The sequence below is a fragment of the Rhinatrema bivittatum genome, chromosome 2 (genome assembly GCF_901001135.1).
Source record: "Rhinatrema bivittatum chromosome 2, aRhiBiv1.1, whole genome shotgun sequence".
Classification (NCBI taxonomy): Eukaryota; Metazoa; Chordata; class Amphibia; order Gymnophiona; family Rhinatrematidae; genus Rhinatrema; species Rhinatrema bivittatum.
The window spans coordinates 527,358,967-527,371,594 of NC_042616.1; the positions used below are offsets into that span (position 1 = coordinate 527,358,967).

The window sequence follows — 12,628 nt, forward strand, 5'->3', positions numbered from 1 at the left end:
AATGCATTGGTGCCTGCCTGGGGGTCTGTGTGTGTGAGAATGAATGTGTGCATGCCTGGGGGATGGTGAGGGAGTGGTGTGAAAATGAATGGGAGCCTGCCTGGGGGTCAGTGTGTGTGTGTGTGTGTGTGTGAGAGAGAGAGAGAGAATGATTGGGAGCTTGCTTGGGTGTATGTGTTTGTGTGAGAATGATTGGGAGCTTGCCTGGGCGTGTGTGTTTGTGTGTATGTAAGGGAGCCAGTGAAAGTGAGAGCATGAGTGTATATGAGAAAATCCAGGGGAGTAAGAGTTTGTGTGTGTGTGGGGGGGGGGGATGTGTGGAGGGGGAGAGAGTGTCTTAGAGCCTGAGAGTGTGTCAGTGTCTGTAAGAGCGAGAGGTTATGGTGGATATAAGAGCGTGATGTGTATGTATGTGACAGTGTATGTGTGAGCTGGATGTTCACTAGGATGCAGATACGGCGCTGCTCTCTGCATTGGTGGAGGGGTGGAAGGGAATTGGGGCCGGAGGGTGCTGGAAACCAATAGTGACTGGTGGGAGGGAGAAAAAAGGGTGAAAAAAAATGGATAAACTGCGTAGCTTGCTGGGCAGACTGGATGGGCCGTTTGGTCTTCTTCTGCCGTCATTTCTATGTTTCTATGAGAGAGAATGGACATGTGAGTATGTGTGAGAGAGAGAGGATAACCTCCTAATCCTCGACATTATCAGGGTGACTGGAAATCAAGAGCTCCCAGGTATGGACAGCAGGGGCTTTTTAAAATACTTATTAATTTTAATTATTGGGTATTTGATATATGTGCTGTTTTGAAATATTTTATTGGTGTTTGGGAAATTGTAAAAAATTTATATGATTTTAATTAATAGAAATTCTATTTATCAGTAGTTTTAAAATATTATTTTATTAATATGGTTTTACTATTATAACTGATTTTATTTGTTTTATGAGGAATGGTGGTTCTGTTTTTCCATTGTTAATACACAGAGTCTGGCTTCTTGGGGTTTTCATTTCAGTTTTTGTCTAATTTGTGCTCCTTTATTTTGTATTCTGTATTTGGTGAGGGTCTGTCTCTGCTCTGTGTGTGTGACCATGATAAGAGATTCTGCTAGCATATAGTGTCTGTTTAGGGATCTATAGCAATCGGGGTTGTTTTGTTTCCTCAGTAGGTAGTGTATTGGTATTCTAGGACCCAGTGTAATATTTACCCTTGCTTTTTCACAGGTAGGGTTATTGTTGTTTGAGTCCTTGGTGTTATTACTGTTATGTTACGATGGGATTGTAGTATAGATTTTGAGTGTCTTTTTTTGCGGGGTTTTGTGTTAGTTCACAATGTGCCTGGCAGTGGAAGATGTTTGTGCTGCTGTTACTGTGAGGTGACACCAGAATTTGAAAATATCTTTTAGTATGATGAGCTGTAAGGGAAACATCCAAGCTCCATTGTTTGGGGGAATTTCAGTGGATGCACAGAGTTACAGAACTGGAGGTGCAGGATTCTGTCCCTTTCTCTATATTCCAGACTTCATTCTCATACCCATATAGAATTAGTTGAATGAGGCTATCAAATAATGTTATAGTGTGAAACTGGCTAGCTTTTTTAAATTACGCAGAAGACCCTTTGGACTTTTTTTATTAACACCAAATATTCAAAAGCTGTGTTCATCCCATCAAGCTCATATATCTCATTAAAGAGGCAAATTGAATAAACAATATCTTTGTTTTATTATTGTTACTCATAAATTACAACAATAACATTAATCTTGGAACATTATATGTTTTTAATATAAAAGAAAGGTTTTCACAAGATAGGTTGTGTCGTGAAACATTTTGTTATGTATATATTTAAGGAATCATACATAAATTGTTGAAATACATTTCGTTCATTTTAACCTTTAACCTCTGGTTTGCTAGTAGACTGAATTACTGTGTCACGAGATTATGTTTGTCTAAAAAGAGTGTCACCAACATGAAAAGTTTGGAAAGCTCTGTCCTAGAGGATAAATCCATAAACTGCTTTAACAATAATTAATAAGCAATAGTAGCTTGTGATCTGGCTAATGTTTGGGTACTTGCCAGATACTTGTTACTTGGATTGGCCACTGTTGGAAACAGGATACTGGGCTTGATGGATCCTTGGTCTGACCCAGTATGGCATTTCTTATGTTCTTATGAAATATATGGCTCTGCTAAGAATCCTAGGGGTCATTATATAAATATTAAGAACACTGGCAATAAACTTGAACCATTGAAATTGTACACAACATATCCTGATTTAAGAGTGAAATTCATTCCTGTTATCGAATGCCAGGTGTATTAAATAATTCTCATTTTTAAATGACATTTTAACACTGGCAACCATATTATTTTATATATGCTTATATTAAATTGGAAAACTGAAGTAAGATAATAGGTAGACTCTGTTTCACAGGAAAAATGGTAAAGTTTCAGGAACTGCAACAAGAAACCCCTCGAAAGAGAAAACGCACGGCAGGGCGCGCGAAGGCAACCTGCACGAGTATGAGCGCGCGAGCCGGGCGGCGTGACGTCATACCGCTCCCCTCCTCCTCCTCCGCTTGCGCGCCGCGTTTCCAGCTCCGGAGCGATCGATCTTTAGGCGTAGAAGCCTCGGGCGGCGGGGAGTTACGGGGAAGGTTGGGAACAATCGGAACGAATTCCAGGAAGAAGACTGGGCAGGGAAAAGGATTTGGGGGTGCGGAGCAACTTCGCGGCAGCACAGGGCATCTTCCCGCAGGCTCCTGTTGCAGACCCTCGCAGTCTTTGCGGAGCGAGGACTGGGGCAGAGGGGAAAATGAACCGGAGTTTTCACAAGTCTCAGACTCTGCGGTTTTTGGATGGCAGCGCCGTGGAAGTGAAGAGCAAGGTAAGCGGGAACGCGTGCAAACCTCCAGCCCCGCTGCCCCTCCCCCAGCTCCCCGCCGATCGCCTTGCCCGTGCAGATGAATGGATCTAAAAAGCGAGCTGTTGGGAATTCTGCGGGGATTTGTTTGCTGCACTGTAGCGAGCACAATGATTGTTTGTTTTGACTGGCCGGGTGGTCGGGGGGAGAAAGACACCCAGACGTTCTCTGTGGTTGCTTTCGGGTCAGCTTTGAAATTGCTGCGATTCATCTCTTTTCCGGCTGCAGGATCCAGAGAATTCCGGCGCTCCTCCGCACGGCGCCTTGCCCCTGGAAACTTTTGGATCCCCTTTTTTGTCTCCCAGTGTTGGGGCTATAAAGTGGAGTCGTGCCCGCGGAAAGGACTGATTTTTTTTTTTTTTTTTTCGCTTTCGCAGGCAAGAAGAAGTTTGCTTGCCTTCGTTTCATTGCGCGCGGTCTGAATGGGCTCCACGTTCGTTGGTTACGGTCTGCAGACGCTGCAGCTTGCGGGCACGCTGCTGTCTGAAATGAAGTAGACAAAATTGCCCGAACTAATTCTGTATACCGCCTCCTCTTCCCTCCCTTAAAATCAACAAGTACGCAGAACTTTGCAGTCTCTCTTGGAATAAGTTTGGTCGCACGGGTGCGTTATGCTGGGGGTCGTGAAATGAGCAGCTTCCCTCTCGTCCCTGGATGCGTCGGGTAAAGTTTCCGGGGGGTGTCCTGAATCTTTCGATGAGCTTGTTTCAACTTGCTGGCTTCTGGTTTGTATCATTTGAGGGGGGGCAGGATGGTAGATCTGCCGGGCTTGTAGCCTGTGCCCCATAAGGAGCCCTTAAGGCAATGCCGGTCAGTCCCGGTCTCGCTCGCGCCTGACCTCTTTCCTCCAGAGCGCGGAAGGCTGTTCAGCGGTCAAGCGCGGCGGCGGCGGCTGCTGCCAGCAATCGATACAAGTGGGTGACATTGACTTTTCCTGCCGCTCTGACTTAGCTATAAGTGAAGCAGTGCTGGGTACGGAGACCAGAGAGGCCCGGTGGTCTTGCTCTGCCCTCATGTTTCAGTTTGGGAAGAGAGAGGGGGATGGAATCCTGCTTTTTGGAGACCTGCGGCCCGATTTCACCTGAGGGGGAAAAAGGTTGAGTCTTTTGTGCATGTACAATGCCCATAATTCTGATGTCTTTACATTCACAAATTGAGTCTGTTGGCCACAGTGATTTCCATGTCTAAATATATAACCCAGTTGTGGAGAGGACACTTTTGGGGTGCATTCTCCCTTAACTCCAGTGGAACATTTGTAAATGTAAAGGGGGGAGGGTGCATAATCTCCTGAGGCTTACTTTGTCTGAAACAGTGCATACATAAACTCTTATAGGTTTACATTTTGAATGGATTTGGATTTTAGATTTAATTACTTGTCTCTCCAAATTCAGACTCAAGGTGAGTTACAATCAGGTACAGTAAGTAGTTCCCTGCCCCAGAGGGCTCAGAGTCTAAGGGGTCTGTTAACTAAAGCTGCAGTATTTTCCTGGAGAGCAGAATACTGCAGCTTACAGCATGCTGTGTGGTGGTGCCACATTCTGTGGTTGGGAACCAAACAGCCCCCATATCTGTGATTACCTCCCCCTCCCCACAGGCCATTTAAAAAAAAAAAAACCTGGTAGTCTACTGGGCTGAGGAGTCTCAGCCTCTCCCACCCTTGCACTGGGCCCTTGTGACAAAAAAGTGGAAGGTTAGGAGGCTCTAAGTCTGTTTCCCGTCTCACCCCTTCCAAAATATTCCTCCACCCCGGCATCCCCTTGAACCTTATGGTAAATCCCTGATGTCCGTTCACTCCTGCCTCACTGGTGCCATTTTCCAAAATGATGCTAGCTGACCCCTGATGCTTCTTAACCTCTCGTTGGAGAGGGGGAAAAGAGACTGAGGGATCAACAGTGATGTCTATTTGCTTCTGCCTCATTGGAAAATGTCACCAATGTAGCAGTAGCAACTAGACATCACTTATACCCCCCCCCCCCCCCCCAACTAGACACTCGGACTTACCATATGCTTCAGCGAGCGCGCTGGAGGGGTGGGGTTCCAGTCAGAAGGTCAGGACCTAAGGGCCTCCAAATTTTTCACTTTTTTTGGGCCAGTATATGGGGGGGGGGGTTGGGCTGAGGCCCTTGGCCCACAAAGTTGTTTTTTTTTAATATTTGGGCCTTGGGGATACTTGGTCCCTTTAATACCTCAGCCCGGGAGCATTGGGATCATAAGAACATAAATGCAATACTGGATTAGACCAAAGGTCCATTGAGCCCCAGCATCCTGTCTCTGTTAGTGGCCAATCCAGGTTACAAGTAAATGGCAGGATTCCAAAGACTAGATCCAGTTCTTCTTGCTTATAACCAGAGATAAGCAGTGGCTTTCCCTAGTCTGCATGGCTGCTATTTGTTTAGCAGTGTAAGTGCTTTCACCATATACTCTGGTGGTAAATTCCAGAGTCTGTAATAGTGTGCTGAACAAAAATGCTTTCTTAAATTTGTTTTAAATGTGCTACCTATTAGCTTCATGGCATGACCTCTAGGTCTAGTACTGTTTGAAGAGGTAAATAACTTCTTTATCTGTTCCACCTTGCTCATAATTCTGTAGACCTCTAACATATCTCCAGGTTGAAGAGCTCTAACCTTCATAGGGAAGCCGTTCCATTCCTTTAATCATTTTGGTTACCCTTCTTTGAATCTTTTCTACCTCTGCTGTATCTTTTTTGAGATGGGAAGACTAGAATTGCACACATTACTCCAAGCTGCTGTTACAGCATTATTCAATACAGAGGCGTTGTGATATCCTTTTATTTTCCATTTCTTTCCTAATGATACCTAACATGATGTTTGCTTTTTTTGACTTCTGACGCACACCGGGCCAAGGGTTTCAGAGTATTCAAGATCCTTTCCTGGATAGTAATACCTAATAAGAAATCCAGCATCTTTACCTATAGTTTGGATTATTCTTTTCTATATGCATCACTTTTTATTTGTTCACATGAAATCTCATATGTCATATTTCATCAGCTTTCCACTCCAAACTGTGCTGCTTGTTTTGCTTTTTACCAAATTACTGCTGTTTGCTTTGTGTTCCCCTGTCACTATTATAATCCGTATTTTGGGTTTGTTCTATGTAAGTTAACTTCAGCCTCCTTGGCCTTGTTTTGTAACTCGCATTGAACTCGTATGTTGGAAAAGCGTGTAATAAATAGATGATGATGATGATGATTTAGATACCCAGTCTTGTAAGATCCTCTTGTAATTCTTCTCAATTGGCTAGCAAGCTGACAACTTTAACAATTTTGTATCATCCTCGGATCTGATCACCTTACTCATCACTCCTTTTCTAGATCATTTATAAAATGCTGAAAAGCACTGGTCCCAGTACAGATCCCTGGGGCACTTCTCTATTCCTTTCTGCAAATTTTTTTTTTTTAAGTGTGTTAATGTCCCTTGAGTTGTAGCTAACTTTCAGTAAAAAAAAAATAAAAAAATTTGCAAGCCACATTATTTAGGCAGCCCATGTTACTTTGATTTGTATTAATCTGGGTGGCAATTATTTGATTTACATGCAGATCAGCTAATTTTAATGTGTTTATTTATTTTTATTTATTTAGCATTTGTTTATATACCGAGGTACAGCTGACAATGCCTTCACTCCGGTTTACATTACAACGAACCAGTTACATTTAAATTCATAACATTAAAACAGATAGAAACAGAGTATTAACTTAGTAAAAGTTAATAAGTACATTGAACAATAGATAAGAATGTATGCAGTTCTTGAAGTTGACGGTTGAAGCCGTTAAAGAGAAAGAAGGTTTCTGCAAGTCGGGCGAGAGTCAGAAGGATTGTTGGAATAAAAAGGGGGCGAGAGGTGGATATGAAAAAGGATTTATGCTCTGTTATCATTGGGTGAACAGTCATTGTAAGACTGTGAGAGTAGCCATTCTTTAAGTTCCTTTTTAAAGGATTTAAGATTTTCTTGTGAATTGAGGTGTAGAGGTAAAGAGTTCCATAATTTTGGGCCGACTATAGAAATGGCTCTATTTCTGGTGGAGGAAAGTTTGGCTTGTGGTAATGAAGGGACATCCAGCTGAATTTTATATGTAGATCTTGTTGTACGTGATGGTTTATGCAGATGTATAATATTGTCCAGGGCAGTGAAGTCTGCTTTGTGAATTGTCTTATGTAGAATTGTGATGACTTTGTACTCTGTTCTTTTTTTTTAACAGGGAGCCACTGTAGGTTGTGGAGTACTGGGGATATATGGTCGGATTTTCTTTTACCAGTCAGGACTCTGGCAGCTGCATTTTGGAGTAACTGTAGTGGTCTTAAGGTTGCATTGGGAAGGCCAATTAGAAGGGAGTTGCAGTAGTCAATACTGGATAAGATGAGGGTTTGAAGAACGGTTCTGAAATCCCGGGGGTGAAGCAGCGGTTTAAGGTGTTTGAGTATTTGAATTTTGAAGAAGCCTTCTTTTGTTTTTGCTGCGATGTGTTTTTTAAGATTTAGCTCATTATCTAGCCAGAAACCCAGATCTTTAACGTTGTCTTTGAGTTGAATTTGAATGTTGTCAAATTGGAAGGGAGGAGTGTATGTTATACCAGAGTTTTTCCTTGTGATTAGTATACATTCTGTTTTGCTCATATTTAAGCATAATTTTAGGTTGTTTAGTAGTTTTCGTATTGCTTCAAGGTGTGAGGCTGCTTTTGACATTGAATCTTCTAAAGACGAAGTAATGGGAATGAGAAGTTGTATGTCATCAGCATACATGTAGAAAATGATGTTAAGGCTAGTTAAGAGATGGCATAAAGGAAGAAGGTAGATATTAAAGAGAATGGGTGATAAAGCTGACCCTTGAGGAACTCCCGTATCCAGAGGGATGGCCTCAGATGAAAAGCTGTTGTAGGAAACTTTGAAAAATCTGTTTTTAAGGAAAGAGGAAAACCAGTTAAGGGTTTTTCCAGCGAGACCAATGGATTCCAGACTAAAAATAAGCCTTTTGTGGTCCACTGTGTCAAAGGCTGCTGACAAATCGAGGAGGATCAGAAGGTGATCTAGTTTGTTATCGAGGCCTCTTAATAATGTGTCAGAAAGATTGAGTAGAAAGGTTTCTGTACTGAGGTTTTTTCTAAAGCCGTGTTGTGTGGGAAATAGAATATTATGGTCATCAAGGTGTTCGTTTAGTTGTTTCAGAACCGCCTTTTCTGTCAATTTGGCAAAGAGGGGAAGGTTTGAAATTGGGCGGTGGTAGTTTAAATCTTCTGGGTTGAGGTTTTTTTTCTTAAGTAGTGGTGTGATAGTAGCGATTTTTAGTTTGGTAGGAAGCTCACCCTCAATAAGAGATTTGTTGATGATTGCTGCTATAGTTGGGGCTATGGGATGAGCGATTTCCTTTAGAGCTCGGGTTGGGATGGTGTCCATATCATGACGTACAGGGTTTATTTTTTTCAGCATTTTCTCAGTTTCCAAGATGGAGATGGGATTGAATTCAAGCCAAGGACTTAAGTTTAATGAAGGATGCTTTTCTATGATTGATGGGGTGTTGAAGGTGTCAGTAATTTTTGAGATTTTGTTCTTGAAGAAGATAGCTAAGTCTTGGCTTAAATTTTTTGTTGTGGTGGTATTGTGATTGTTGTTTTCGGCGATGAGGTTGTTTACTATGTTGAACAATGATTTAGATTTGTTGGCTGAGTTATTTATTTTTTTTACTGTAGTAATCACGTTTCGTGTTCAGGATGTTGGCACAACCTGTGTTGGCACAGGTTTTTTTTTTTTGGTGTTGCTGGCCATAACACAGCTTAGCTTAGTGTATGAACCCCCTCTAAGATTTTGTGCTTGAGGCAATGGAGAACATTGCAAGGAACATGAGTGGGAGAAGTAAGATTTTGAACCCTGGCTATCCTGGTTCTCAGCACTCTGCTCTAACCACTAGGCTGCTACTCTACTATTTTTGTGGCATCTGTTTATATATACACAGACACACAGTTTATATGTGTTAATTCTAGGCTGTTCCAGAGAAGTGCCCATTGTGTGAGATGTAAATGATGGCTTCCCACAGCCCTGATGTCATATTATTCAAAGCTTCCCCTCAGAACTAAACATAGTGAGAGCATCTTGCAACCAACTTATGAGGGTCAGTTCACCCCTGCTGTGAACTTACAAGAAGTTCTGGTAAAAATGTATGCTCCTTCTCTGGTGAACAAAATGAATCGTACCTTAAATTTGAAAACAGTTGGTGCGCTGTGCATGTCTTTTATATCTGTTTTTGTTCTCAGTCACATAATACGTTATTGACTGTTAGAACATGCATGAGGCTACTTGTTTATGCATGTGCAAAGTTGCTTTGCTCTTGTCAACATCTGGATTTCAGTGGAGGGAGCTTAGTTTACATGTTCATGGCTTGATGTCAGCAGAATGTATGGGCAAGAAACACTTGCCCACACTATAGTCATTGATTAACTTCATGTAAATATTTTTGAATCATCTAGGTGGCTCTACTCTCTTAAAAAAACAAACAAACAAAAAAACTAAAACAAAACCAGGAGGGGTTGTGGAAGCAACATCAATACACACATAGGTAACCTTTATTCCCTCCCTTCTTGCCTCCAGAAACAAAACATGGACAGCAGTCTTGCAGGGCAAATATGTTCAGTGCCTTGTAAGAGTCTTCACATCCTTGTCCATTTTTTATATTCTTCTGTCTATAAAAATACAAATCAAAATATGCATTAAAGTTGGAGTTTATTTCACTCATCTACACAACATACTCTTCAGTTTCATCGGGAAAGAGCAATTACGGAAATATTCCAAAAGTATTTGAGAGTAAAAATCTAAAAAGTCTAGATTGCATAAGTCTTTGCACCCCTTGTTCAATGCTTGGTGGAAGCTCCTTTTGCAGCAGTAACAGGCACGAGTCATTTAGGAGAAGTTTCTACCAACTTTGCCCAGTGAGATGGTGGAGCTTTTGCCCATTCTTCTTGACAGAAGAGCTCAAACACCTTAATAAGTGGGGATTGTCTGTGGACTGCAGTCTTCAGATGTTGCCACAGATTTCTGTTGGATTCAGGCCTGGGCTTTTGCAGAGCCATTCAAGGGTGATCACTTTCTTCTTGCTGAGCCAACTCCATTGTTGTTTTTTGCTTTGTTCTTAGGAGCATTGTCCTGCTGAAAGGTGAATCTTCTCTCCAGTCCCAGGTCTATGGCAGACTGGGACGGGTTTTCCTCCACGATCTGTGTGTAAATTGCTGTATCCATCTTTCCCTTGATCTTCACAAGGATCCCTGCAAAGCATCCCACCGACCTAATGCTGCCACCACAGTGCTATACTGTAGGTATGGTGTTAGCATGGGGATGTGCTGTTTGTTTTATGCCACGCATGTCGCTTAGGATGCAGACTAAAAAGTTCCACTTTGCTCTTATCAGACCCCAAAATTTTCACCCACATGCGTGCAGTGTTCTGTGTGTGTGTTTGCTAGCGGTATGTCATGTGAATTTTTTTTTTTTTTTTTTAGAAGTGGTTTCTTTCTTGCTACCCTTCTATACAGACTGTTGAATAGTTAACATTTTCCCCAGTCTCAGCCATATACCTCCTGTAGGTTATTTATTTTTTTTTTTAAGTGATCTTAGGCCTCCAGTGACTTTCTGCAGCAGTTTCCTTAACTCACGGCTACTGACTTTGGAGGGACTGCCTGATCACAGCAGTGTATGGGTGGTATCAAACTTTTTCCACTTTACAGTGAAGGACCTGGCAGTAGTCCAAGAGAGATTTAAAATACATTGAAATTTTCTAAGCCTTTCTCAGTATGTCCCTTTTTGAATATCGTTATTCTAGAATATTTTCAGCAACTTCTTGTTGGTCATATTTTGATCTTTCTTCAAATTCATTTCATACAACATGAACGGCGCAATTCTTCATCCAGGAGTATTTGGATCAGCCCGGCTGCTGTGTTTGGACAGTAGCGGGCTCTGTTTAACTTTATAGGTCTTGTTTAAGCAATTTTTTGAACCACAGCTAATTTGGGTTTGCAATAACAGTGTGAAGACTTACACAATCAAGAAATTTTGGGTTTGTATTCTTTTGGAATATTTCTATAATTCTTTCATGAAGAAAGTGTAGATAGAATTTGTTTCACAATACATTCTTTAATGCATTTTGATTTGTGTTTTTTAGACAGCAGAATGTGACAAATGTGCAAGGGTGTGAAAACGTTTACAAGGCACTATCTCAACTCTCCCACCCCTCCAAAATAAAACCCATTTTCCATGTTTGCATGCTACTTTTTCCTTCGTTTTGATAAACAGCTTCCCTACCCGTGAAGAGATAACACTGGCAGCTCAGGTGGCAAAGCACATCCTTTGCTTACTAAGGGCCCACTGAATTAAAACCGGAGTAGGACATGGGCGGCAGTGCACGCTTCCTTTACACAGATTATAAGAACATAAAATTTGCTATACTGGGTCAGAACAAAGGTTCATCAAACCCAATATCCTGTTTCCAACAGTGGCCAATCCCAGGATAAGCATTGGTTTCCCCAATCCACCTTAATTGTTTTTGGACTTTTCCTCCAGGAATTTGTCCAAACCCTTTTTTTTTTTTCTAATGGTGATGCAGTAAACAAGATGCAAAATGTAGTATAAAAATGTGCACCCAGTGGGAAAAGAGCATACAAAAGGTCATTCGAATCATGCCAGACTCTTGTACGCTCTTCACGAAGAAATATAAAGAAATTTATGTCTGTGCATAAATTTGCATATGGGTTATCGTGACCATATGTGTTGGTATATGCACACAGTTACATGACTATTTCATTAAAAATTGGTGCTATATTTATATGTTATGCATTGATCTCTATTATATCGGTTCAATTATGTGTTTAATTGTGGGGAAAGCATTACAAAACTCAAACATCGGGAAGTGAGACGTTTTTGTTTTCTTGTGACATACCACCAGCTATAAAAAGCTGCAAATATTCAAGGGTCTACATAATGGGCCAGCAAAGAGTCCATTTTATCAGTGTGCCTTTGATTCTTGTTTTTCTTGGGTTTTTATCTTGCAGATTTGCTTGCTAGTGTGGAGTGTGATTAATTTGCTGCCTTTCCAGTTTTTTGGGTTTTTTTTGGTTATGGCAGAGCATGAGGTAGTATTTGTTTTGTGCTTTGATGTGTTTTGGTAGTCTGGAGGTATGGATCCAAAAGAAAGCAGCAGATGGAGCAGAAGTGCATGCATGCATCAAACCCGACTCTCCAAGGAAGAGAGGAAACCTCTGACCCGCTGTGTGCGTGAGAAATATAATGCACTTCTCAAAGTGCACACAGCGGCGGCTCCCAAGAAAAGAATTTGGGTGGCTGTGGTCATAGATGTTAGTAGCCTTGGAGTAAACAAAACAGATGATGAATGAGGCCAGCATAGATGGTATGATCACACAAAGTTGTGAAAGACAAGGTTGCAAAAACTGAGTGCTCACAGCGACAGACTGGGGGCGGGCCACCATACACGCTGGAGCTGACGTCACTGGAGGAACTTGTAAAGGCGACTGTCCAGCCAGATGTGATTGGAGGGCTGCAAGGTGCCATCAACACCGCAGGAATACTCACAGCCATGCGAGTTGGGGTTTCAAGATCAGACACCGTGGGAAGTCCAGCAGGTGAGCAAGGGATAATGCTATCAAACAGAGGGGAGCCAGTGCCCCAGATAGGCACATTTATGATGGATGGGGCATGAAAAAATGGTT

The 12,628-nt window shown here is 41.9% G+C and overlaps 1 protein-coding gene across 1 annotated transcript in view; it reads left to right on the top strand.

Moving 5' to 3' along the window:
* The first annotated feature begins 2,444 nt into the window (after positions 1-2,444).
* The window catches only part of PARD6G (par-6 family cell polarity regulator gamma), a 224,338-nt gene continuing 214,154 nt past the window's right edge, over positions 2,445-12,628 (top strand). Inside the window, exon 1 of the mRNA XM_029590795.1 lies at positions 2,445-2,874. Coding sequence (XP_029446655.1) covers positions 2,803-2,874 — 72 coding nt within the window. The 5' untranslated portion in view covers positions 2,445-2,802. The remainder of the gene's footprint in view (positions 2,875-12,628) is intronic.